The sequence below is a fragment of the Dipodomys merriami genome, unplaced genomic scaffold (genome assembly GCF_024711535.1).
Source record: "Dipodomys merriami isolate MVZ:Mamm:240054 unplaced genomic scaffold, mDipMer1.0.p SCAF_4, whole genome shotgun sequence".
Taxonomy (NCBI): domain Eukaryota; kingdom Metazoa; phylum Chordata; class Mammalia; order Rodentia; family Heteromyidae; genus Dipodomys; species Dipodomys merriami.
In genome coordinates, this window is record NW_027205603.1 from 64,967,987 (window position 1) to 64,990,556 (window position 22,570).

The 22,570-nt window shown below is 42.4% G+C and overlaps 1 protein-coding gene across 6 annotated transcripts in view; it reads right to left on the reverse strand.

The window, feature by feature from the left end:
- The window catches only part of Snx31 (sorting nexin 31), a 42,888-nt gene that overhangs the window by 13,103 nt on the left and 7,215 nt on the right, over nt 1-22,570 (reverse strand). For 5 of the 6 annotated variants that reach the window (XM_069991825.1, XM_069991824.1, XM_069991822.1 and 2 more), the window contains 7 exons: nt 21,544-21,658; nt 17,051-17,115; nt 11,736-11,846; nt 9,568-9,658; nt 7,829-7,916; nt 5,002-5,071; nt 1,145-1,237 (listed from right to left, as the gene is read on the reverse strand). In XM_069991825.1, coding sequence (XP_069847926.1) covers nt 1,145-1,237; nt 5,002-5,071; nt 7,829-7,916; nt 9,568-9,658; nt 11,736-11,846; nt 17,051-17,115; nt 21,544-21,658 — 633 coding nt within the window. The remainder of the gene's footprint in view (nt 1-1,144; nt 1,238-5,001; nt 5,072-7,828; nt 7,917-9,567; nt 9,659-11,735; nt 11,847-17,050; nt 17,116-21,543; nt 21,659-22,570) is intronic. The other variant, XM_069991826.1, reaches the window with a different exon arrangement.

Below are 22,570 nucleotides of genomic sequence, written 5' to 3' on the forward strand. Positions count from 1 at the left end.
CACTACCTGTTTTGGTACCCAAGGTGGCAACTCTAGTCTATCTATAAAAATGGAATCTGTATTTATCAAAATTTATAAACAAACCCAGGTGCCTAGCTATAGAGAAGGCTGATACTCAGATGATTAACGAGCAAAATGCTAGACTAGAGGTGTGACTCAAGTGGTAGAGTGCCAAGCAAGAGCAAAAAAGCTAATCAAGAGGCCCTAAGGTCAAGCCTCTCTACATACATACATACATACACAACTAAATTTACAAACACATAGAAATTGAACCCCAAAACTTCTAGGACAAAGCTAAGGTACAATATAACAAGGGGAAGACACTAAGTCATAGCTCTAGGTGTTGTTCTCTTATCTTCTTGATCTCTCTCTCTGCAGCCTGTAAATAAAAATTTCAAAGATCTAAGCCTTTGAAGAACTACTGTATCATCCTAAGTATGAATGAACCTCTAAATTGTTATTACGTTTTGCTCAAAACCAGTGTTGTGTTGCAAACACTGGTAAAGTCTAAAGAATGAAAAAGGACAACCCAATTAATCAGAGGCTGTATCTGCTGTTTGGATGTCTTGTCTGCCAGACACCCATGGTCACTTGGGAGCAGGAGATGTGTGGCTCCATAGACATCTTCTGGAAGCTTTACCAATGAACACTTTGAAACATATCCTAACATAACACTTAAAGACAGAGGCCTTAGTGCTCTGGGCGCTCCACCAGCTCCTATAGTAGGTGCCAAGAATACAGAAAGTATAAACTAGAAACAGGCCTGGGCCTCATGCCTCTCGCTGCCAAAATGATTTATAGCAGCAAAAGCTAGAAGCAACCTAACCTACAATGATAGGAAATCAGCTAGTTAAATGATAACATCCTTAATAGTGAATACTCTGGAGTCATTAAAAATGATGTGAAGGATCTATATTAATTGACTTGGCAAAGGACTCACAAAATACTATTTTTTAAAAAAATCTTTCAATAATAACCTTTTATTAATTCTAGATTCAGAAAAATCAATGAAGGTATTCTCACTTTTAAAGCAAGCTTCACTTTTGGTAGTGGGTAGGTTTATAAATTATAGAAATAGTTCAATTCTAATCTGTTTCTTGAACTCCCTTCCAAAGAACATCTCTTGGTACCATTTTTGACTCACCTTTGTTTGATTTTCTTCCTTTTGGAGAGCCTCTAATTCCTCCCTCTGGGCTGGTGTGGGTTTGGCCCATTCTTTTTTAATGTCTTGCACAGCCTTAAAACAGCATCAGTTGTGCAGTTAGCAGCCTTAGCAGATGTGCATTACTCTTGAGAAAAGCACACTCATGTACAAAGCGCTAAAAAAAACAGTCAAGTGGATCTGTATACATTTAGGATGCTAAAAAGATTAGTCCCCTTGTTTGTTTTGGCATTTATTTATTTGTTTGTTTGTTTGAGAAAGGTTATCATTATGTAGTTGAAGCTGATCAAAAACATACATTTTATGGTGTGAGCCTCCTGAGTTCTGGATTACAGGTTATGTCCCACCATTCCTAGCTGAAGGTTACTTTGTATGTGTGTGTGTGTGTGTGTGTGTGTGTGTGTGTGTGTGCATGATAGTACCAGGGTTTGTCCCACTATTCCTAGCTGAAGGTTACTTTGTGTGTGTGTGTGTGTGTGTGTGTGTGTGTGTGTGTGTGTGTGTGTGTGTGTGTGTGTGTGTGCATGATAGTATCAGGGTTTGGACTTGAGTCACAGCTCCATTTCCAGCTTTTTGATAGTTTATTGGAGATAAAAGTCTCTCAAACTTTCCTGTGGCTTTACACTAGGATCCTCCACTCTGAGCCTCCTGCATAGTTAGGATTAAAGGTATGAGGTACCAGTACCCAGTTAAAGGTCACTTTTAAATTAGCAGGTAGGAAAAGATTACTTGACAGTTTGGGAACAATTATCCACACCAGCAAAGAAAATGAAATTAACTCTTCTCCCCATCACCCAGCCAAATCACTTTCACAGGGATTAAAGATATAATCATCAAAAAATAAAATAAAATATCTGGAAAAAGAAAGATGAGTATGCTTATCTGATCTTAAGGTAGAGACTATCTTTTAAAATATAATGACAAAATGAAGGAAAAATTCTATTTCTTTAGTAAACATATTCCTTTAACTACATGAAAATATAAATATGAGCAAGGGAAGGAGTGACGTCCAAAAAGAAAGGTACTCTTTACCTGATGTGTGTAACTGTAACCCCTCTGTATATAACTTTTATAGTAACATTTTTTAAACAAAACAGTCTATCAATCAAAATCTTGAATTGAAGAATTACTTTCTGTGTCAACCTAAATATAAAAATGAATCCTCTGGGACTGGAAAGGTGGCTCAGTGATAGAGTATTTGCCTTGCATGCATGAGGCCCTGAGTTCAATTCCTCCGCACCACATAAACAGAAAAAGACAGAAGTGGCACTGTGGCTCAAGCAGTAGAGCATTATTAACCTTGAGCAAAAGCAGCTCAGGGACAGCACCCAGGCCCTGAGTTCAAGCCCCAGGACAGGCAAGAAAGAAAGAATCCTCTAAACTTTGATTGCCTTTTGTTAAAAATCAAAACCACAAAAAATACAACTTTCTATTCATAAAATTCTGTACATTTATGCCTGGACCATATAAGAAAAACATAATCATCCCTAACAGGAAAATGGGTAAAAGATGAATATTGGTAATTGACCAAAAGGAATTCCAAAGGACAATACATATTCAACCTCACTAGAATGCAAAGGAATTTCTGTCTCTTGAATTGGCAAGGACTAAAACATACTCAGTTAGAGTGCAGTGAGATACATTTGTAATCTCAGCTTTGTGGGAGGCTGAGGCCAGCCTTGAGGAAGAGGGTACAAAATCCTATCTAAAAAATGAAGGAAAGCAAAAGGACTGGGTAACATGGATCAGGTAGTAGAACACATGCCTAGTAAGTGTGAAACTGAATTCAAATATCAGTACCACCAAAAAATTCAGTTAAATATATATGGGCCCTGTGTGCTCAGTTTTGGGTCACTGCCATCAGCCAATATTTTCACAGTCCACATTTCTAACGAGTTCCCCAGCTGTTTCCTGATCGGGTCTCCAGTTTCTGCTGGACACTGTTGAGCTCAAAGGCAGAAATCACTCAAGGACAGCCACCCCTACCACCCCTAGAAGGCTCATCAAGATGGTTCTGAATCAAGGTAAGCAACAGAAGTAACAGAGTCTGGGGGAAATCCGTTCAGAAAAAAAGAAAATAACCTCTTCAGAGATACCAAAGGAGAGAAGGAAAATCCAGGAGCGTGGAGTTAGTACTGCCTGTCCTGGTGGGATTCAGAGAGCCTGGCACACCTGGTCCACATCTGGTCCATCAAGATGAGAGATCAAACCCCACCCACACTCATGCAGCTGGGAGCTCAGAGCCCACTGGAGAACTAGGTCTGGCCATCTCTTCTCTGGAGGACCTGTCCGTGGAGCTCTTTCCTCTGTTGTTCTTGGAGGCCTTCAAAAGGAGATGCCCTGAGATGCTGAAGACCATAGTGCAGGGCTGACCCTCCCCATGCCTCCCCCTGGGGCCACTGATGAAGACTTTTGAACTGGAGACCCTAAAAAGTGCCCTGGATGGGCTTGATATACTGCCCAGAAGGATCAGCCCAGAGCAGCAAGAAGAGTTTCAGTTCAGCAATCTGCAATGGCTCCAGCGGTATCTTCTATACATAATGCCTCTTTCCTTGAGGGCCGTCTGCATGAGTTGCTCAGGTGCCTGAAGATCTCCTTGAAGGCCTTGTCAATAACCCATTTCAAACTTCTAGAATTAGAGTTTGTCTGTTCAGGAACTTGAGGATGAGCCAGCTAAAATACCTGAATCTGCAGCTAAAATACCTGAATCTGAGAAGTGTCAGCCTCACCTATGTATATCCCAGGGACTTGGGAGTTCTACTTGAACAAATTGCAGCCACTTGAAGATTTGAACTTGGAGGGCTGTGGGATGACCAATGACAATTTCACTGCCACTCTGCCTGCCCTGGGCCACTGCTCCAAGCTTGCTATGTTTCTGTGGGAACCACATCTCCATGACCACCCTTCATGAAGAACCTCATAAGGCACATTGCCAGTATAAGCCACTTATGCCATGAGCTGTATCCTGTGCCTCTGGAGACCTACAATGGCCAGAGAGCAGTCTACATACAGAGAGATTCCCAGTACTGTGCTGAGCTCATGAATACACTGAGGGCCCTAAGGCAGCCCACAAACGTCTTTTTCAGTATGGCCCCTTGCCTTGGATGTGGTGATTGTTGTCACTATAGAACAGACTACATTCTGTAGTGCCCTAGGATGTCTGTCTAATTGGGTGCCAATGTCATAGGCGTTCTCTCCTGGACATGAGAAATGAAAGGCCAAGGAACCAGAGGACATGTGGTTTCTGACTAGTGGTCAATGAAATGTGAAAAAGGCCCAGGGACGAATCAGTTGCTACTCGAAGTTTCAAGGTTGACATTGGGCGTGAGAGGACTTTGGGATGAGGATAGCATGCAGTTTGAAATGTAAATAAGAATATCTAGAAGTAAGATAGACACTGGTGCCTTATGCCTATAATCCTATCTACTCAGGAGGCTGAGATCTGAAAATCATGGTTCAAAGCCAGCCTGGGGCAGGAAAAAGCCATGAAACTCTCATCTCCAATTAACCACCAGAAAACCAGAAGTGATGCTGTGGCTCAAAGTAGTAGAGTGCTAGCTTTAGTGATGTTGAATGTTTAACTACCATAATTTTTTTTCTGATTTTGGTAGCCCTGGAGATTGAACTCATGGCCTTGTGTTTTACCACTTGAGCCATGCCTTTAGCCCATTTTGCTTTAGTTATTGTTTGTGAAGGGAGAGGGGCATCAGGAACCATGATCCTCCTACCCACACTCCCCAGTGGCTAGGATTAGAGTCGTGACTCACTCCACCTAGTCCTAATAATTATACATTTTTAACCATTCTAGTCCCAGTGGGCTATGGTAATGGCATTCTCACCTGCATAAACAGCAAATCTACTGCTGCTCTGCAGTCCATCAGCATGGAGTCGAGGGCTGGATCCAGGTACCTGTACAATTCAGGGGCATTATATGAGTTCATGTGGCTTGGCTGGCGGCATATTTGGGAGTGTAGCCCTCCATCCTAGGAGCCAGGGCCTCCTTCTCTCACAGTCCACACACTATACTTGCCTAGACTTCAGTTTCTTTCTCCATCTCTTCGACTTCCTATTTTCTATTACTGAATGGACTCTGAGGGTAAAGATGTAAATAAAATACAGCTCTAGGAATTCTTGTACATCCTCAGCTTCCACGTTGACCACCGAGTCCTGAATTCCTTTTTCCCACCCCACAACATCTGGTATGGTCATCTGCCCCTTATAACCACATTCATCTTCACCACTCAGCACCTAGCTGCTCTGCGCTCTCACCTTCCAGGGAACTTCTCCCTAGGTTTTCAGCCTCCCACACTACATTCCACCCAGGATGATCTTTCCTGAGCAAACTTTCCAGCTTTCAGAATAGCAGAAGTTGGATCATACTTCCTTCTCACTTCCTAGACCCTTCATGGGATACCCACACGTTTATTTCCAATTCATTTCCTATCATTCCCATACCTAACTTATAATCTAATCATGCTTTCTCTCCTCTCCTCCTCCTTCCCTAACGTATCCCTTCTTCCTCCCAAGGGCCCCTCCGCTGGTCCCTGCTGCCCAGTGCTGTGTTAGCAAACCACCCCCTCTGGGCTTCCTCAGCACCCTGAGTAAAGGCTGATCACTTCTCTGACCAACTTGTTTCATTCAAGATGTGAAGTTCCCCCATTCCCTGTTCAGACAGGCCTCTTTGGGTCTCAGAAAAGTGGCTTGCAAACAGGAGGAGCTCCATATCCTATCTAGAACCCTCAGGATGAACTGAAATCTGTCACCAGGGAAACACAGCAGGATGCTGAGAATGGACTGAAAGAGTTAGGTCAGGAAGAATGAGCTACAGCTGATCTGCAGCCTCAGGGTGGCTAGACCTGTGGGCTGGCTGAGACTCGCAGAAGGATGAAAATGGAGCTATGTCAACTTCACTCTGGGAGAGGAAGAAGCAACTGGAGGATGCTTGCTGACTTTCCATTTACCTATTTGCCCCTGTGTGGAACAAAATGGCAACTATTGCATCAGAGACTGGGAGAGCCCCAGTCCATCCCCTGTGGAGGGATACAGTCCATCCCCTGTAGGGATCAGGGCTGGCACTGCTGGTCTGGAAGGAACTCTGTCATCATTGGAGAGATGCTGGAGTCACAGACAGAAATAACTCTGGCTAGGCCTTCCTGAGAGGCTTCACCTGCTGGAATCACACAGCTCACACCTAGGTAAGACCTCCTCTGGAAAGAGGGTGAGGCACAATGGATGCTGTGTCAGGCCATCCCCTTCCCTCAGCTCCAACAGTAGAAATGGGTTTCCTTTCTTACAGTCCCATAAGCAAAGGCAATCTCCCTGGATAGAGGTGCTGGTTTATAATATTGCAAATGTCTTATCTTACACGTGAGTGAGAAGTTCCAGTGATATATTTTGTTACTAAATTATTGTGAGATCAGAAATACAGCAATAACAAACATGACCAAATCTTACTGGATATATGAGATTACTTTCACTCTTACAATAATCCTGGGAGATATATAATAATAATAGCCATTATTATTATTATTATTCCAATTTTACAGATAAAGAAATTGAGACTTAAGGAGCTTGACTTAAGTTGTGCAGTTAAAAATGTGGGAGCTGGGACTTTAATCATGTACTCTGATGGCAAGGATTACTATGCTCAGCCACTCCCTATAACAAGCAGCTTCCAAGCAGTTACTTTCTAAATCCTGAGCTAGAAGTGAGTCTTTTCCTCTTCTCAAAGCTCCATGCTGCAAGACTTTAACCATTTTTAGTATATGTCTGAATAACAGTATTTGAACATCTAGCCTTGCTAGTACTAGTCTCACAAAACTCAAAACTGCACATTGAAGCTCTAGCAGATCATCACAACTAGCATTAACAACCACACCTAGATTCAAAGTGTCTTTCTTCTGTTCTTCTGTGCTCAGATAACAGAATGACTGAGCTCGGAGAGACCAGACTTAAGTACCAATCCAGTACCGTCACGGTAATAAATGCTGGGATACACAGATTATAGGACTAGTACTAAGAGTAACTTTCTGTTTGTTTGTTACACCTCATAACCTGCTTTTCTCAAAAGAATGATAGTATTTTCTGACAAGACACAATACTTTCAATCTAGGAATATGGGTGGTGTTGGGACATACCACCCTAGGACATATAGTTTGGAAAGAAAAGTATGCCTAATATTTAAGAACTCAATTCACTTCAGTGAATTGTGACTCCACTGGTTGCCTTCAGGGAATGCCAACATTGAACAAATGAGTCAGATCTGCTTCTAAGTATCACAGACCGGTCCACTAATACCATCAGTAATCCAGCAGACAGGAGGGCAGCAACTTCCCTCACTTGCAGCAATCCATACTCTAGCGTGGCTATCTTTAAAGCCTTCCCTTCCTGTTTGTCTCTGAGGAGAGACCAAGAATGGAAGGCCACCATCCTCATTCTAAAACCTCTTGAGGAATTACCTGAGACTGAAGAACTGAACAAAGTCATCCTCCTCCCCCTGGGCATCAACACCAGTATTCTGGTTCATTCTACTCTCACTTCCTCCTTGTCTTCCGCTTCACCTGTCCCAGTTCCTGGTCTCTTGCCAGCTGTCAGGCAGTGGGCAGCATGTGGCGAGATGCTGACAAGTTCTGACCAGATATGGTTTCTGTCACTATAAATACTCACCACTTTCTGAGTCCAGCTTTACAGTTTTCCACTTCAGAACTCTGAAGACTAACATAAGGGAGCTCAAAGTCCGCCAACTTTTTCACAACTAGAAAAGGGGAAAAGGCAATCTTAAAGGTTGAAATGCATACGTAGTTTACAGACAGACCTTTTAGAGGAGAAAGTGGTGTTCATAGTGGAAAAATAATACTCTCTTGCATATATGTGTAACTTTTGTGTTTGTGTGTGCTTGCCCTGGGGCTTGAAATCAGGGCCTAAGCCCTGTCCCTGAACTCTGAACTTCTTTGCTCAAGGTAAATGCTCTATCATTTGAGCCAAACCTCCACTTCCAGCTTTTTGGAAGTTAATTGGAGATGTGAGTCTCACACAATGCAAATCTCACTAACATTTCTGCCTGCCTGGCTTTGAACCATGAATACCAAATCTCAGCCTCCTGAGTAGTTTAGGATTACAGATGTGAGCCACTGGTGCCTGGCAATATATATTTTTAACTTCCTGAAGCTCATTAAAAAAAATATTACTAGGAGAGAGTGAGGGAAGGGAAGGCAATGTACAAAAGGACATATACTCATTACCTGACTCACGTAATTGCAATCCCTCTGTACCTCACCTTTGTAACAACAATAAAGTAAATAATAATTTAAATAAATAAACATTATTTGGACCTTATCAAAGTAGGAAACTTTCTTTGAGTAGAATACTTACCCTATGAAAATAGACAAAGAAGAAATAAATAGGTCCAGAAGCTCCCAGGGCTGTGGCTGTCCCACAGCTTGTAGGACCCAATCCACACCTAAAACCTTTAGGTTCCCTATTACTGCTTGAAGACATAAATTGCTTTGAGATAACTGACAGGATTGTGCAGCTTAAAAAAAGCCTTGTGATACTTAATATGCAGTGGAGAGAAAACCAACAGTCCTGGACTTAGACTGCCACCTTTTCCTATCTCAGGAGACTTTTTCTCTTTTAAGAATCTATACACTTTTCCCCCCATTTTTGATGATTCTGTCTTCTTTACCTTATGTATGGTGTGTTCAAGTGTATATCTTTGGAAGGGTTGGGGAGGGGTGGGAAGGGTATAGAACTTGAGCGAAAAAGGGTGGGAAAGGTGTGGTAACAGAGCTTACTGGACATTGATGAAAGTGAACGATACAACTCATGGATGGAGATGGGAGAGAGGGATTGGGAGAGAATGAAGGAACAGAAGACACTCTCTGAAAGGAAAGGTGCTCATTACCTGACTCATGTAATTGTAATCACTATGTACATCACCTCCACAGCAACAATAAAGTAAATTAATTTTAAAAAGACTCTAAAAACTTTTGTAACATTCACATTTTATCACAAATACTCTCTGACTAGGAGACATTGTATGGTAAGGGGACATCCTGATACCAGAAGTTAGCACTCTAGGCCAGAAAGCTGTGCATAGCCAATGGTTGGGGGTTGGAAGTGAGGGGTAAAAGTGAGAGGATACTAGGACTGTGTAGGTAAGCACAGAGGGAGGACAGTCAGTGGGCTGACCTGGGATCTTGCTCCTGACCTTGCTACTTCTCTGGGGCTGCTTGTCTCCACTCATCCTGACACAACCTCCCATTTACAATATTCAATCCAGGGTCAAGAACTGCAGTAGGGACTACAACCTGGTGGTGGGTTGACTGTTCCCCTCAGCAGTGCCTCCCACATCGGGGATGAGCCCTTGCCTTCCCCACCTCCTGGTTGATCTCTTTCCTTCTTACCAGATAGCTTGCCATTCTTGTAAAACTGAAGGAGAAAGAGTCCAAAGTAACCTATCAGCTCCCGACACAGTCCCAGTCTATGAGACACCACCTTTAGGAAAAGACAAGCCAAGGGCAAAGATTAGGATAACAACTGAGCCTCCCATCTGTGACATGCAGAACTGGAAATGACCAATGTCCTTTAATAGGAAGTGCTCTGACAGGCCAGTGAACATTCAAAGAAGTTTGGAATTCATTCTGGGAAAAAAAAAAACAACCTTAGCAATATTTTTTAAAATAAAGAAAAGAGCTGGGAGCTAGTGGCTCATGCCTGTAATCTTAGCTACCTAGGAGGCTGAAATCTGAGGATCATGGTTCAAAGCCAGCCCAGGCAGGAAAGTCTGTGCAACTCTTATCTCCAATTAACCACCAGAAAAACCAGAAATGGTGCTATGGCTCAAGTGGTAGAATGCTTGCCTTGAGCTGAAGACCTCGGGGACAGTGCCCAGGCCCAGAGTTCAAGACCCACAATTGACAAAACAAAACAAAACAAAAACCAGTCTTACCTCACCTCAAGGGACAGTTTTCTGTCACCTGGCCTCCAATTAGACTGGCCTCCAGTGAGGCTGCTGGATAGGGACACAGGCCTTGGATCATTTTGGTATCTCTCATCTCTGCAGGATATTAGCCATCCTCTACTCATTCAGAATGGAGGCATGGTGACAGAGAAGGTGATTGGTTTGAGAAAGGTTTGGGGATAGGATCAGCAGGCCTTGGGGGGGAGGAGGAGCCTAGGAAGACTCCTCCATGGGTGGCCTCAGCAACGAGAAGCATCTAAGTGCTTCTGCGTCCATTCATCCACACTGGGAATAAAAAAGGAAAAAAAAAAAAAAGGAAAGATCAGGGGGTATGGTAGAAGTACACAATCATTTTCAGGGGAAAAAAGTTCCAACATAATCATCTTAATCCAGAGCTGGGCTACTCTACTGAGGTCAAGGGCCTAGACGGCTTGGACCTCTAAGCTGGGAAGAAAAGCCCAAGGCAGCATCTCACATAAAAGCAGGCCTGAGAGCAAAGAGTCCAGCAGGTAGCTCACAGGGGTCAGAAGCCATCCCCAGAACACAAGCTGATGTTTGTAGCTTTCTATTCTCCCTTGTATGTTTCTCTGAGGAATGGAACTAAAATCTTCCCAGGGAAAAAGAGTCTGGGAAGTGAGCCCCCAGAGCACATATCAGTGTGAGAAGACAATATTCTCTCTGCAGCCCAGCTGAGCAGAAGGGGAAAGGTGACTGGTGACAGTCACATCTGACACCTTTGTCATCCTCAAAATGACTCAAAATCAGGTTTGGCTCTTTGTGCCCAGAATTAGACCTGATAAGGTACTGGTTTCAGGGAATTCCTGTGGAGGAGAAAGAGCCTTCCAGAGATCATCCATGACTATCTGCCAGGCCCTATCATCATCCACTGGGTATGGCTTATTCTAGACTCAGCCAGGAACTGCTTCCTTCCTGTTCTCATATATGGGATGTATATATATATATATACACACACACACACACACACACACACACACACACACACACACACACACACACACACACACACACACACACACACACACACACACACACACATATGGAATGTTTTGTAACAAAGCCTTCTGGACATTTACAGACTATATCCTGGCTAGGTTCTAGGAAAAGGTGAGTGATGTCCATTGGGAGGGTAAAATCAGGTCCTAGAAGAAGAGCTGTCATTCAGGTGCCTTGCTCAGCCTCCCAGGGGACCCCAGCACTTACCACAGATGAGACACACAGAATAAAAACCAAATCCAGGAAGGCTCCCAAAGCTCACCATACCTCAGTCCCTGTTTGTTTGTTTTTGTTTTTGTTGTTCGTGGGGCTTGAACTCTGGGCCTGGGTGCTGTCCCTGAGATCTTCAGCTCAAGGCGAGTACTCCACCACTTGAGCCACAGCGCCACTTCTGAACTTCTGGTGGTTAATTGGAGATAAAAGTCTCACAGACTTTCCTGCCCAGGCTGGCTCTGAACCCTGATCCTCAGACCTCAGCCTCCTGAGTAGCTAAGATTACAGGCATGAGCCGCTGGCGCCCTGCCCCAGTCCTTGCTTTTGAATCAGAACTGTTTTTTCTCTCCATGAAGTTCTGGAATGAGACTAAACAAAGTTTACCTCTAGGACTCTTTCGGCAGTATCTGATGTTAGAATATCTACTTTCATGCTCCTTCCATCGGGCAGAAACACATCCAGAGATACCTTCTGGGTCAGAATGTTGAAAGTCCTCTGTGAGTAGGAGGAGAGAAGGGTTGGGTCCAGGTGCTCTGCAGGCAGATGGCACCAAAGCACACAAGAGCCCAGGGTAGACATTTAGTGGGGAGAAAGATGAAGAGGTATGTAGATGAAGAGGCAAGGCAGAACAGTAACACAAAGCTTGAATAACTTCCAAATAAACAACAGAAAATTGAGAACACATTAAAAAATACACATCAAAATCCTCTGAACCATGAGCTGCCTTGACACATTTTAAAACTTGAGCTGGAGACACCATATCAACCAATAGCTGAGCATGGTAGCAAGCATCTGTCATCCTAGCGATGTGAGAGGTTGAGATAAAGGGAAATCATGGTTTTAGGCCAGCCTGGGCCAAACAAACAAACAAACAAACAAAAACATCATGAAACCCCATAACAAGAACAAAAAAAAATGGAGTGTGGGGGCTGGGAAGGTGGCACAGTGGTAGAGCGCTTGCCTTGCATGTATGAGGCCCTGGGTTCGATTCCTCAGCACCACATAAGCAAAATGAAAAAAAGCCAGAAGTGGCACTGTGGCTCAAGTGGTAGAGTGCTAGCCTTGAGCTGAAGAGCTGAGGGACAGCACCCAGGCCCAGAGTTCAGGCCCCACGACCGCCCAAAAAAAGACAAAAAAAATGGAGTGTGATGATACATGTGTTTCATTCTAACAATGGTAAGAATAAATAGGAGGATTACAGTTCAAGTTGTCATAGGCAAAAAGTGAAACCCCAAATTCTTTTATTTATTTATTTTGGGTCCGGTCATGGGGCCTGAACTCTGGGCCTGGGTGCTGTCCCTCAGCTCTTCAGCTCAAGGCTAGCGCTCTACCACTTGAGCCACAGCACCACTTCTGGCTTTTATCTTTTTGCTTATGTGGTTCTGAGGAAGCAAACCCAGGGCCTCAGGCATGCAAGGCAAGCGATCTACCACTAAGCCACCTTCCCTGCCTGAAACCCTAAATTCTTAAGAAATAGTTGCCTTCCAAACCCCTTAGCATGGCTACCACAGTGAGGAAAACTTCTTGAATTAATAATTTGTCTCTAGCTTCTCAGCAGCCTTCCCTGTCTGCTTATGGTCAGCCTTGCAGTTACATGGTGCCAGGGAATACTCCACTTTAGGAACCAGGAATATAAACAGATCTTCAGTCCAAAGACCTCAGCTGTGTCTTTTCAAATGTCCTTTTACCTGTTAAGTACACAGGGAAAATTTTCAGAGTATAAGCCAGGCAACAGTGGTTCACACAAGTAATCATAGCTACTCAGGTGGCTGAGATCTGATGATCACAGTTCAAATCCAGCCCAGGCAGGAAAGTCCATGAGACTCTTAAAGTGGAGCTATGGTTCAAGCTGTTGAGCATCAGCTCTGACAAACAACAACAACAACCCCTCAGGGACAGCACCCAGGCCCTGAGTTTATGCCCCAGGACCAGTACAAAAAAATTGAGAGCATAATAAGTGGGGAGGGGCAGGGAAATATATAAATGAGGGAGAGCAACCAAGAGTGATAAACATGACTGGAAGCAGTGGCATTGACCCCAGGCTCCATGGGTTCGGACGTCAGAATGTTTGATTATAAAAAATGTTTTTCTACCTGAAACCTGAGGGACACCAGGAAGCCCTGGGCCTTGCACAGTTTAAAGATCCCTTCCAGGGCAAAACTCCATTTACATTTTTGCATCTGGGCTTTTGCCATCTTCCACTGGAGGTTTTCCTGGAAAGCCACATGTTCATGCTTTTAATGTAGCGTGACCTTGCCCAGAGTGAGAAGATGCTCCTCTCTTTGCAAGCCCTGAAGGGCCAGGCCTGGAATGTGTGATTATTGGCAATACACACTAGGAATCTGCCTCTGATTTATTAAATACAGAGAAAATCTCTAGGTGGGGAAATTGCCTAATCCCAGTTCCCTGGGCTCCTTCATGGTCTGGTTCCTCACAAATCACTGCTCATTCCATTCTCCCGTGCCCTTCAGGAGCACTCTGTTATGAGTTCCGATGCCCAACTGTTTCCTCCTGCTTCCACAGCATCTGTGGCTGCATCCTCTCACTGCCAATCCCCCCCCCCGTCCCCGCCCCCCTCTGGAGGGAGATCAGGGGCCATGGGCGGTGGGAGAGATAAATTCCTCTCCACAGGAAGTGGTCTCTGCTTTCCTTTCACTGATTACAGTCATAAGTCCCTCCACACTTTCAGATATTATGGGTGTCACTTTCTTTCCCTCAATGTAAAAATAAAAGAAAATAAAAGCTAGAGTACTATATACCTTGCCTATAACAAAAGCCTTCAAAGACCAGCTTAGAAGTCATTTCCTTTAAAATACCTTCCCTCTTGAACACTTGGTGGCTCATGCCTATAATCCTAGCTACTGAGGAGGCTGAGACTTGAGAATCAAAGCCGGACCAACCAGAAAATCCATGAAACTTATTTCCAATTAACCAGTAAAAAGGGGAAAGAAAAGGGACCAGCTCAGATTCAAAAGTGACTATCATCTACATAGTAACATTGTGCCAGATGACATTTAAGTGATTGAAAGGGCTTAGTTCATTTAATCCTCAAATTAACCCAAAGAGACAAGACACTTTTCTCTCCATTTTACCAAAAAGAAACGATGATACAAAGAGGCAAAATTGCTCCAAGTCATATAACTCATAAACAGGATGGCCAAAATTTTAACCATGTTAATCCTGTACCTGAACTTTTTTAAATTTAATTTTTATTGTTATTATTAAGGTGATGAACAAAAGGGTTACAATTATGTAAGTCAGGCAGAGTATATTCCTTTTTGGACAATATCATTCCATTCCCTTGCTCTCTCCCAGTTTTTCCCTTCTGTCCCCGCCCTCAAGTTGTATAGTTCATCTTACACATAGTGTCTAGTAGCTCTGCTGCATTTTTACTCTTTGTCCTTCCACTGCTGTACTCTCTTACCTTCCCAAAGATAGATAAATGAACAAGCAAGACAAATAGAAAACAGAAACAGCAACAAGGAAAAAGCCTCTCGTTTCCATTTCCTGGAGTTCATTTAGATAAATATGATTTTATATAATCAGATGTCCATAGATATTGCACCTTTGTGATGAATCTGAATTCTTAACTACTAGGCTACTTTGGGGATTGCTGATCTAAGTCAACTGAAGCATCATAAACACTAGATCATAACAGGAAGAGTTATGGTTTTTGCTTCACTACTAAACAGACTGTGTGGGCCTTAGAGCAGAGCATTAGAAAGAAAAAAAAATCTCAGAAAGAAGAGCCAAGATCCAGAAATCCTGTGAGAGAGACTTGAGTGACTTAAACTCAAGCCCCCATCCCTACAACAGTGTGTGTATGGATCAGTAAACAGCTATCTGAGGAAGAATAGCCCCTTCTGAAGTTGAACAATGACCTGAAGAAGACTACACAGGAAGAGGGAAAGAAAATTCACTAAGTAGAGTCAAAAATATAGAGAGGCCTGAAAAATGATAACCCTAAGCAGAAAAAAAATGTTAGACATACTAATAAAAATGCAACATCTCTGAATGAAGATCTGAAAGAACAGATAAAGGCCTCAGTGAAGAAGAAAAACAAAAGGAAATAAAAGTGAGCAAGCACGGACTACAGGCTTAACTCAAAGTGTACAGCCCACAAGGCCCTCTATGCAAGCCCCAGTACCAGTACCAAAAATGAATGAATGAATAGATGAACTGAAATAAAAATAAACACATGTGACAGCATTAAAAAAAAGAGCTGGTAAAGTTCATGGTAAAAAAGAACCACTGCAAAATGCAGCTGGCATCAGAAGGCTTTGTATAAATTTATAAAGGCATTGACACCTATGGATGACGTTTTAAAAGCATTACAGCCAAAAATCCATCAGGTGTCCTCAAAAGAATTGAAGTCAAATTTACCTTTATATGTGTTGATATAGAATGATCTGAAAAATGTCAAGTTTTTTTTGTTTATTTTTATTTTTTTATTTTATTTGTGAACATACTGTACAGAGGGGTTACAATTACATGGGCAGGATAATGCATACATTAAAATGTCAAGTTTTGAAAGGCAAGATTCAGTCTAGTAATGTGGCTCATGTGGTAGAATGCCTGCCTAGCAAGGACAAGTCTTGAGTTCAAGCCTATAGTACAGAGGTTGGAGTCTCAGTGTGGGGAGGAGGAAGCAAGGTTCAAGAAGTATGTTTACCTTATGTTATTTTTAAAATAAAGTGTGTATTTACATGTATGTGTACAAAAATGTGTAGGGAGAGCATATCAACTGTAAATAAAGAACAGCTATCTACAGAAGAGGGACTATGTCCAAGAAAGGTTACTTTCCCTTGTACATATTCCTCTACTATCATCACCAGCCCTTGAACAGCGATAACAAGAGAGGATTTGCCTATGTAAACTATCAAGAGGATACAAAAATACCCGGGTGCTGGTGGCTCATACCCGTAATCCTAGCTACTGAGGAAGCTGAGATCTGAGGATCCTTGTTCCAAGCAGCCAGAGCAGAAAAGTCTGTGAGACTTTTATCTCCAATTAGCTGGCAAAAAAAAAGGTGGATGTGGAGCTGTGGTTCAAGTAGAAGAATGACAGCCTTGAGCAAAAATTCTCAAGGACAATGCCCACACCCTGAGTTCAAGCCCCAGTTGAGAGAGAGAGAGAGAGAGAGAGAGAGAGAGAGAGAGAGAGAGAGAGAGAGAGAGAGAGAGAGAGAGAGAGAGAGAGAGGGAATTGGATTTCTGCACCCCTTCAGCTGGTCCCTTCAGATCCAGTTCAGAAATAGATAGTACTTAGGCTACAAAATAAAAGGACGAACCAGGCTGGGAATGTGGCTTAATGTGAGAGTAGTTGCTTAGCATGCATGAAGCCCTGGGTTCAATTCCTCAGTACTACATTAACAGAAAAAGCCAGAAGTGGCACTGTGGCTCAAGTGATAGAGTGCTAGCCTTGTGCAAAAAAAGCTCATGGACAGTGTCCAGGCCCTGAGTTCCAGCCCAAGAACTGGGAAAAAAAAAAGGCAAACCAAAAGCCAAATGGCATGCTTCATTTTCCATTTAGAATAAGAACCATCCTCCACATTACTCAAGATTAATACATTTTACCCAAGCCCATCCTCTACATGGCTGATGGTGGAAGCACACAGGTACGTACACATATGCACACAAGGGTAACAGACACATACTCTACAGAAAAATAACAACCTCAGTAAAGAAGGACAAGCTTACCAGCTGGACGAGCCTTAAAAACTCAATGGAGACATCACTTCTCAACACATCTGGGTCTGCAGTTACTGAAAAATATGGACAGCAAGCCAGGTGAGCAAGAGCTGGGCTGAGCCTTGTCTATAAGTTGCCTGTCCTCCAGGAAGTCCTCCAATCCTGGCCAGCACACGGTGGCTTCCCTGGAGGCAAGGAAGTTTCTTCAGAACAGGAAAATCCACAAAGCTTGCCCATTGTAGGAAGCCTTCACCACATGAACCCTTTGTGCCAATGCAGGGTAATGGCATTCCCAGGAATCTCACATTATTCATGCTCATTCATACTGCTCAGTATTCATTTCACCGCCCTGCTGGGATGGTGATGAAACTGTAATGAAGCAGCACAAAGAGCATACAAGTTTGGTTCATCTGAAAAAATCCAATCAACCAAGAAACATCAATTGAGAGCACCACTTTGAAAAATCAGGGCTCTCAAGAGGTTATCCAAAGAGTGACAAGAGATTGAAGGGCTTGGATCTTACAAAAATCCTCTCCCCTGCCCTCAGTTTTAAAGTTCAACCTGATTACAGAAGCCAGGAGCAAACAAGCCCTTGTAAGCATTGTAGACTCCGGGCTGCCAGCCTGCCTCCTCTGTGCTTAGTTCCCTTCCCTCAAATCTGTCCTGAACCCAATACTTGAACTAACTTTGTACACTTGTGAATTGCTCTTAAATTTCTTCTTTTCTTCTTGCTGTTCTTTTGCTGATTTCATCAAATCAGCATTCAAGATTAGCACTGACTGACTGCATTACAGGATGTGCCTTTCCAAGCAATGCATTGTGTTCCAAATAAACTAAAACTTGGGACATGATAAACTTTCTGGAAAAGGCATTCCCAGATGGGCATGTAATCTCAGCACTGGGGAGGCTGAGGCAAGAGGATTTCAAGTTCAAGTTTAGTCTGGGCTACCTAGTGAGGCTCTGTCTCAAAACAACCACTATCAAAGGCATTCCCTCTGTCTTAATTATTTTTCTTGTGCCAGTACGGGGCTTCAACTCAGGGCCTAAGGCACTGTCCCTCACCCACTTGAGCCATTGTTCTACTTCTGGCTTCTTTTCTTTTCTTTTCTTTATGATTAATTGGAGATAAGAGTCTCACAGACTTTCCTGCCCAGGCTGGCCTCATACCATGATCCTCAGATCTTAGCCTCCTGAGAAGTTAGGATTACAGATGTGAGCTATCAACTCCCTCTGTCTTGAGGGAATAGTTTCAAGGGAGGAAAGAAAAGGGAAGCTCTGTCTTTATTTTCTGGAATAGATGTGGCATATTAGGCAAAATATATTGCTTAGCATAGATTATTTTTTTTTTGTTGGTTGGTTGGTTGTGGGGCTTGTACTCTGGGACTGGGTGTTGTCCCTCTGCTCTTCAGCTCAAGGTGAGCACTACCACTTGAGCCACAGCACCACTTCTGGTTTTCTCACCAGAAAACTGGCGATAAGAATCTCATGGACTTTCCTTTGAACCATGATCCTCAGATCTCAGTCTCCTGAGTAGCTAGGATTAGGGGTGTGAGCCACTGGTGTCCGGCTTAGCATAGATTCTTGGGGATGAGGAAAACTTAAAAAACAGTATTAATATACATGTATTTACTGTATAACTGACTGTACCAGGTAACTGGCACAAGAAGTTTGTGCATTTTGGCTCTAGTAATCTTCATGACAAACCCTGAAGCACCTGTCATCTGCATTTTATAGATAAAAGACCCTGAGAGTCTAAGTGAGGTACCTGACAGGTGAGTATGTCACCCCCAAGTCACACAGCTGCTGAGAAGCAAATGTGGGATCTGACTGTGGGTCTGTTCCCAAGCCCATGCTCTCAGTCATGACAATGACACTATGCTGCATTCTGTCCTCACTTGACCTTGTCAAAGAGGATACACAAGATATCTGATGATACGGTCAAGATGGGGTCGAGAACCCTGATCCTGTAAGTGCTGGGGTTATCAGTAAAAAGTGCAGGTATTAAGGTGGATTTTGTTAAGACTTGAGAAGGAAAACCAAGAGAGACTGAAAATGCCAGGGAGATTACATTTTAAACTTGAAAGGGCTTATGCAACAGGTCTCTACTATAGATTCTACTATAAAAAACAAGTGCGAAGTCGTGACTTCTTGAATTTTTAGTAAGTTTAAATTAGGCAGTTATGGAAAGAAATTAGGTCAAACTATATGTATTCTAAAAGGGAAAAGGCAACATACAGAAGAAAAAACTTTAATTGTGAAGGACGTTAGTGTGCTAGTTCACTTAAGTAAATGTAAATAAGGTCTGTAGATAATGTTGTAGCAATACTTTTCTGATTTTAATAACTCTATGTGTTTATACAACAGTGTCCTTGATCTTAGGAAAAATACTTAGGAATATTTAAGGATAAAATGACTTAGGTATGTGATATGAATCATTTCAAAAGCATACATGTTCATATATACACTTAATATACAAATACACACAAGAAAGAGAATGGTTGGACAAATGTAACAGTTAGAAAATCTGATTGAAGAATATAAGGAAATTCTTTGCTTTTTTTTTTTTTTTTTTTTTTGCTTTTCTGTATGTTGCGTTTCAGAATAAAAAGTTAAAAAAGAAAACAGGTATAGAAAAATATATAGTGGGCTGGGAATGTGGCCTAGCAGTAGAGTGATAGTCTCGTATGCATAAAGCCCTGGGTTTGATTCCTTAATACCACATAAACAGAAAAAGCCGAAATTGGTGCTGTGGCTCAAATGGTAGAGTGCTAGCCTGGAGCAAAAGAAGCTGCTCAGAGACACTGCCCAAGTTTGGAGTTCAAGCCCCAGGACTGGCAAAAGAAAAAAGGGAAAAAAGAGAAGTACATAGTTTGAACCTCAATTTGCACTGAGCAAAAAGGTATCTATATGGGCTCTAGTCTATATAAAGATTGCTGTTGGGGATATGAAATACTGGTAACAATGTTTGCTTCTAGACAGCTGGAAGACAGGGTGAGAGGAAGATTACCCTTTATTGTATGCTTTTTGCATAGTTTATATTGTTAAAAACATGGCATGTGTAGACTGATTTTAAAGGTCTAAATATGTGAATGGTAATCTGACTACTTTCCCTCAAGCCACTCTTCTATGTGAGAGTTTAATCTTGCTAACTACACACTTGCCAAAGACAACAGCCAAGACTATAGTACCATCAGCCTCTCAGGACAGGCCTATGAGCATCCTTGGTACCTTTGTACCAATTATAAGGGCTGAGTTTAAGGTATAATCTTTAGCACTGCCTAAGCTCTGACCTTTGTTCTATCTTAAGCAAGATAATATTTCTTTCTTTTCCTCAAAGTCAAATACTGCTGGGCACTGGTGGCTACAATTCTAGCTACTGAAAATGCTGAGATCTGAGGATTTGGTTTAACTGTTCAAAGACAGTATGGGCAGACCAATCTATGAGATTCTTATCTCCAGCAAAAAAACAGAAAAAGAGGTGTGACTTAAGTGGTAGATCACTAGTCTTGAGCAAAAATAGCCAAAGAGGAGCATGCAGGCTTCAGTTTTTTGTTTGTTTGTTTTTTGGGTCCAGTCGTGGGGCCTGAACTCTGGGCCTGGGCGCTGTCCCTCAGCTCTTTAGCTCAAGGCTAGCGCTCTACCACCTGAGCCACAGCACCACTTCCGGCTTTTTTCTTTTTGCTTATGTGGTGCTGAGGAATCGAATCCAGGGCCTCATGCACGCAAGGCAAGCCCAGGCTTCAGTTTTAAAGCCCCAGTATCAGCACAAAAAGCAAACAAAACAAAACAAAACAAAAAACCCACCTAGAGTGAGTCTTAACACAACCTATTTTATTTTAATTTTATTTTATGTTTATGCCAGTATTAGCATAAACTTGAGGCCTGAGCACTGTCCCTCAGTTGTTTTTGTTTTCTCTCAAGGCTAGGACTCTACCACTTTAGCCACAGCTCTACTCCTGGCTTTCAGATGATTAACTGAAGATAACAGTCGCATGACTTTCCTGCCTGGGTTGGCTTCAAATTTCAATCCTCACATCTCAGCTTCCTGAGTAGCTAGGATTATAGGCATTGGTGCCCAGCAACACAAAATATTCTAAAAACTCAATAAAATAATACACTGCACAATTCTATGCATATGAAGTATCAAGAATAAGCAAATTTATACTTTTTTTTGCCAGTCCTGGGGCTTGAACTCAAGACCTGGGCACTGTCCCTGAGCTTCTTTTGCTCAAGGCTAGCACTCTACCACTTGAGCCACAGCATCACTAAGCAAATTTATAGATAGAAAATAATACAGTGGTTTCCAGGACCCAGTAGGGGAAGAGATTGACTACCAATTGGCACAAGTTTTCTTTTGGAGTGATGACAATATTCTAAAACTATGGTTGCACAGTTCAAAATGTTCAAAACCATCCAATTAGCACTTTAAAACAGATCAACTTTGTGATGTGTAACTTATAGCTCAATCTTCAGGTGTTTATTTTTTGAATCACAATACATACCAGTTTGTAAGTATTGTTCCAACTGGTCTCTCCTCTCATTGGCCATAGAGGTGGTCATTGCCAGATAGTACTTTGGTGGAAAGGGCGGCAAGCAATTTCCGAAGACCCGCTTCAGCTGAGAGATCCAGAAAATACACAGTTACAGCAGGTTTGCTCCAAATTCAGCATTGGTAAGATGCTAAGGCCTCTTCTCAGAGCAAAGTCTAACACTTTCCTTAAAACTAATGCTTCTTCACTGTCCAAGGAAGGAAAAGAGGAAAATTTTATTTTCTTAAGGGGGAATATATTTCAGCATATGTTCTAAAGATGCTATTAGACCTGACACAATCTGAGAATTCCTAACTTTGGTTGAGTTAGAATCAATTTTGATTTTTGTGTTTATAAGATTGCCCATTCCTCCATCAGTCTGCATTTCTTAAATCACTCCATAATATCTGCAATTCAATGATTATAGTAGAACTTAATTCTTCAACCCCAACTCTATGAAATCTGAACTGGACAGATGTATACAGCTGTACTAATAATACAGCCACTATCACCTGTGCCTATGAATGTTTAAAATGAGCCACAAGGGTAAGACACACCCAGAGTTTAAAGATTTAGTTCAAAGAAAATGCAAAAAAATCTCATAGATCATTTGTATACTAATTATACATTGAAATGATAATGTTTTGATCGATTGCACATATTGTCAAAGTAAATTTCATTTGTTTCTTTTTACTTTTCACAACAAAACTTGGCAGTGTTGGAGACTGAATTGCTTAACAAGGGCTCTATTACAAAAGCCAAATCTCCCACTCCTTTTGCCCAAGCTGTCCTCAAACCTCAATCTTCCTACCTTGCCTCCCAGTAGCTATGATTGTAAGCATGCATCACCACATCAACCTTGTTTTTGATTGTTTTGTCAGTCATGGGGCTTAAACTCTGGGCCTGGGTGCCGTCCCTCAGCTCTTCAGCTCAAGGCAAGTAAATGTTCTACCACTTGAGCTACAGCGGCCACTTCCAGTTTTCTGGTGGTTAATTGGAG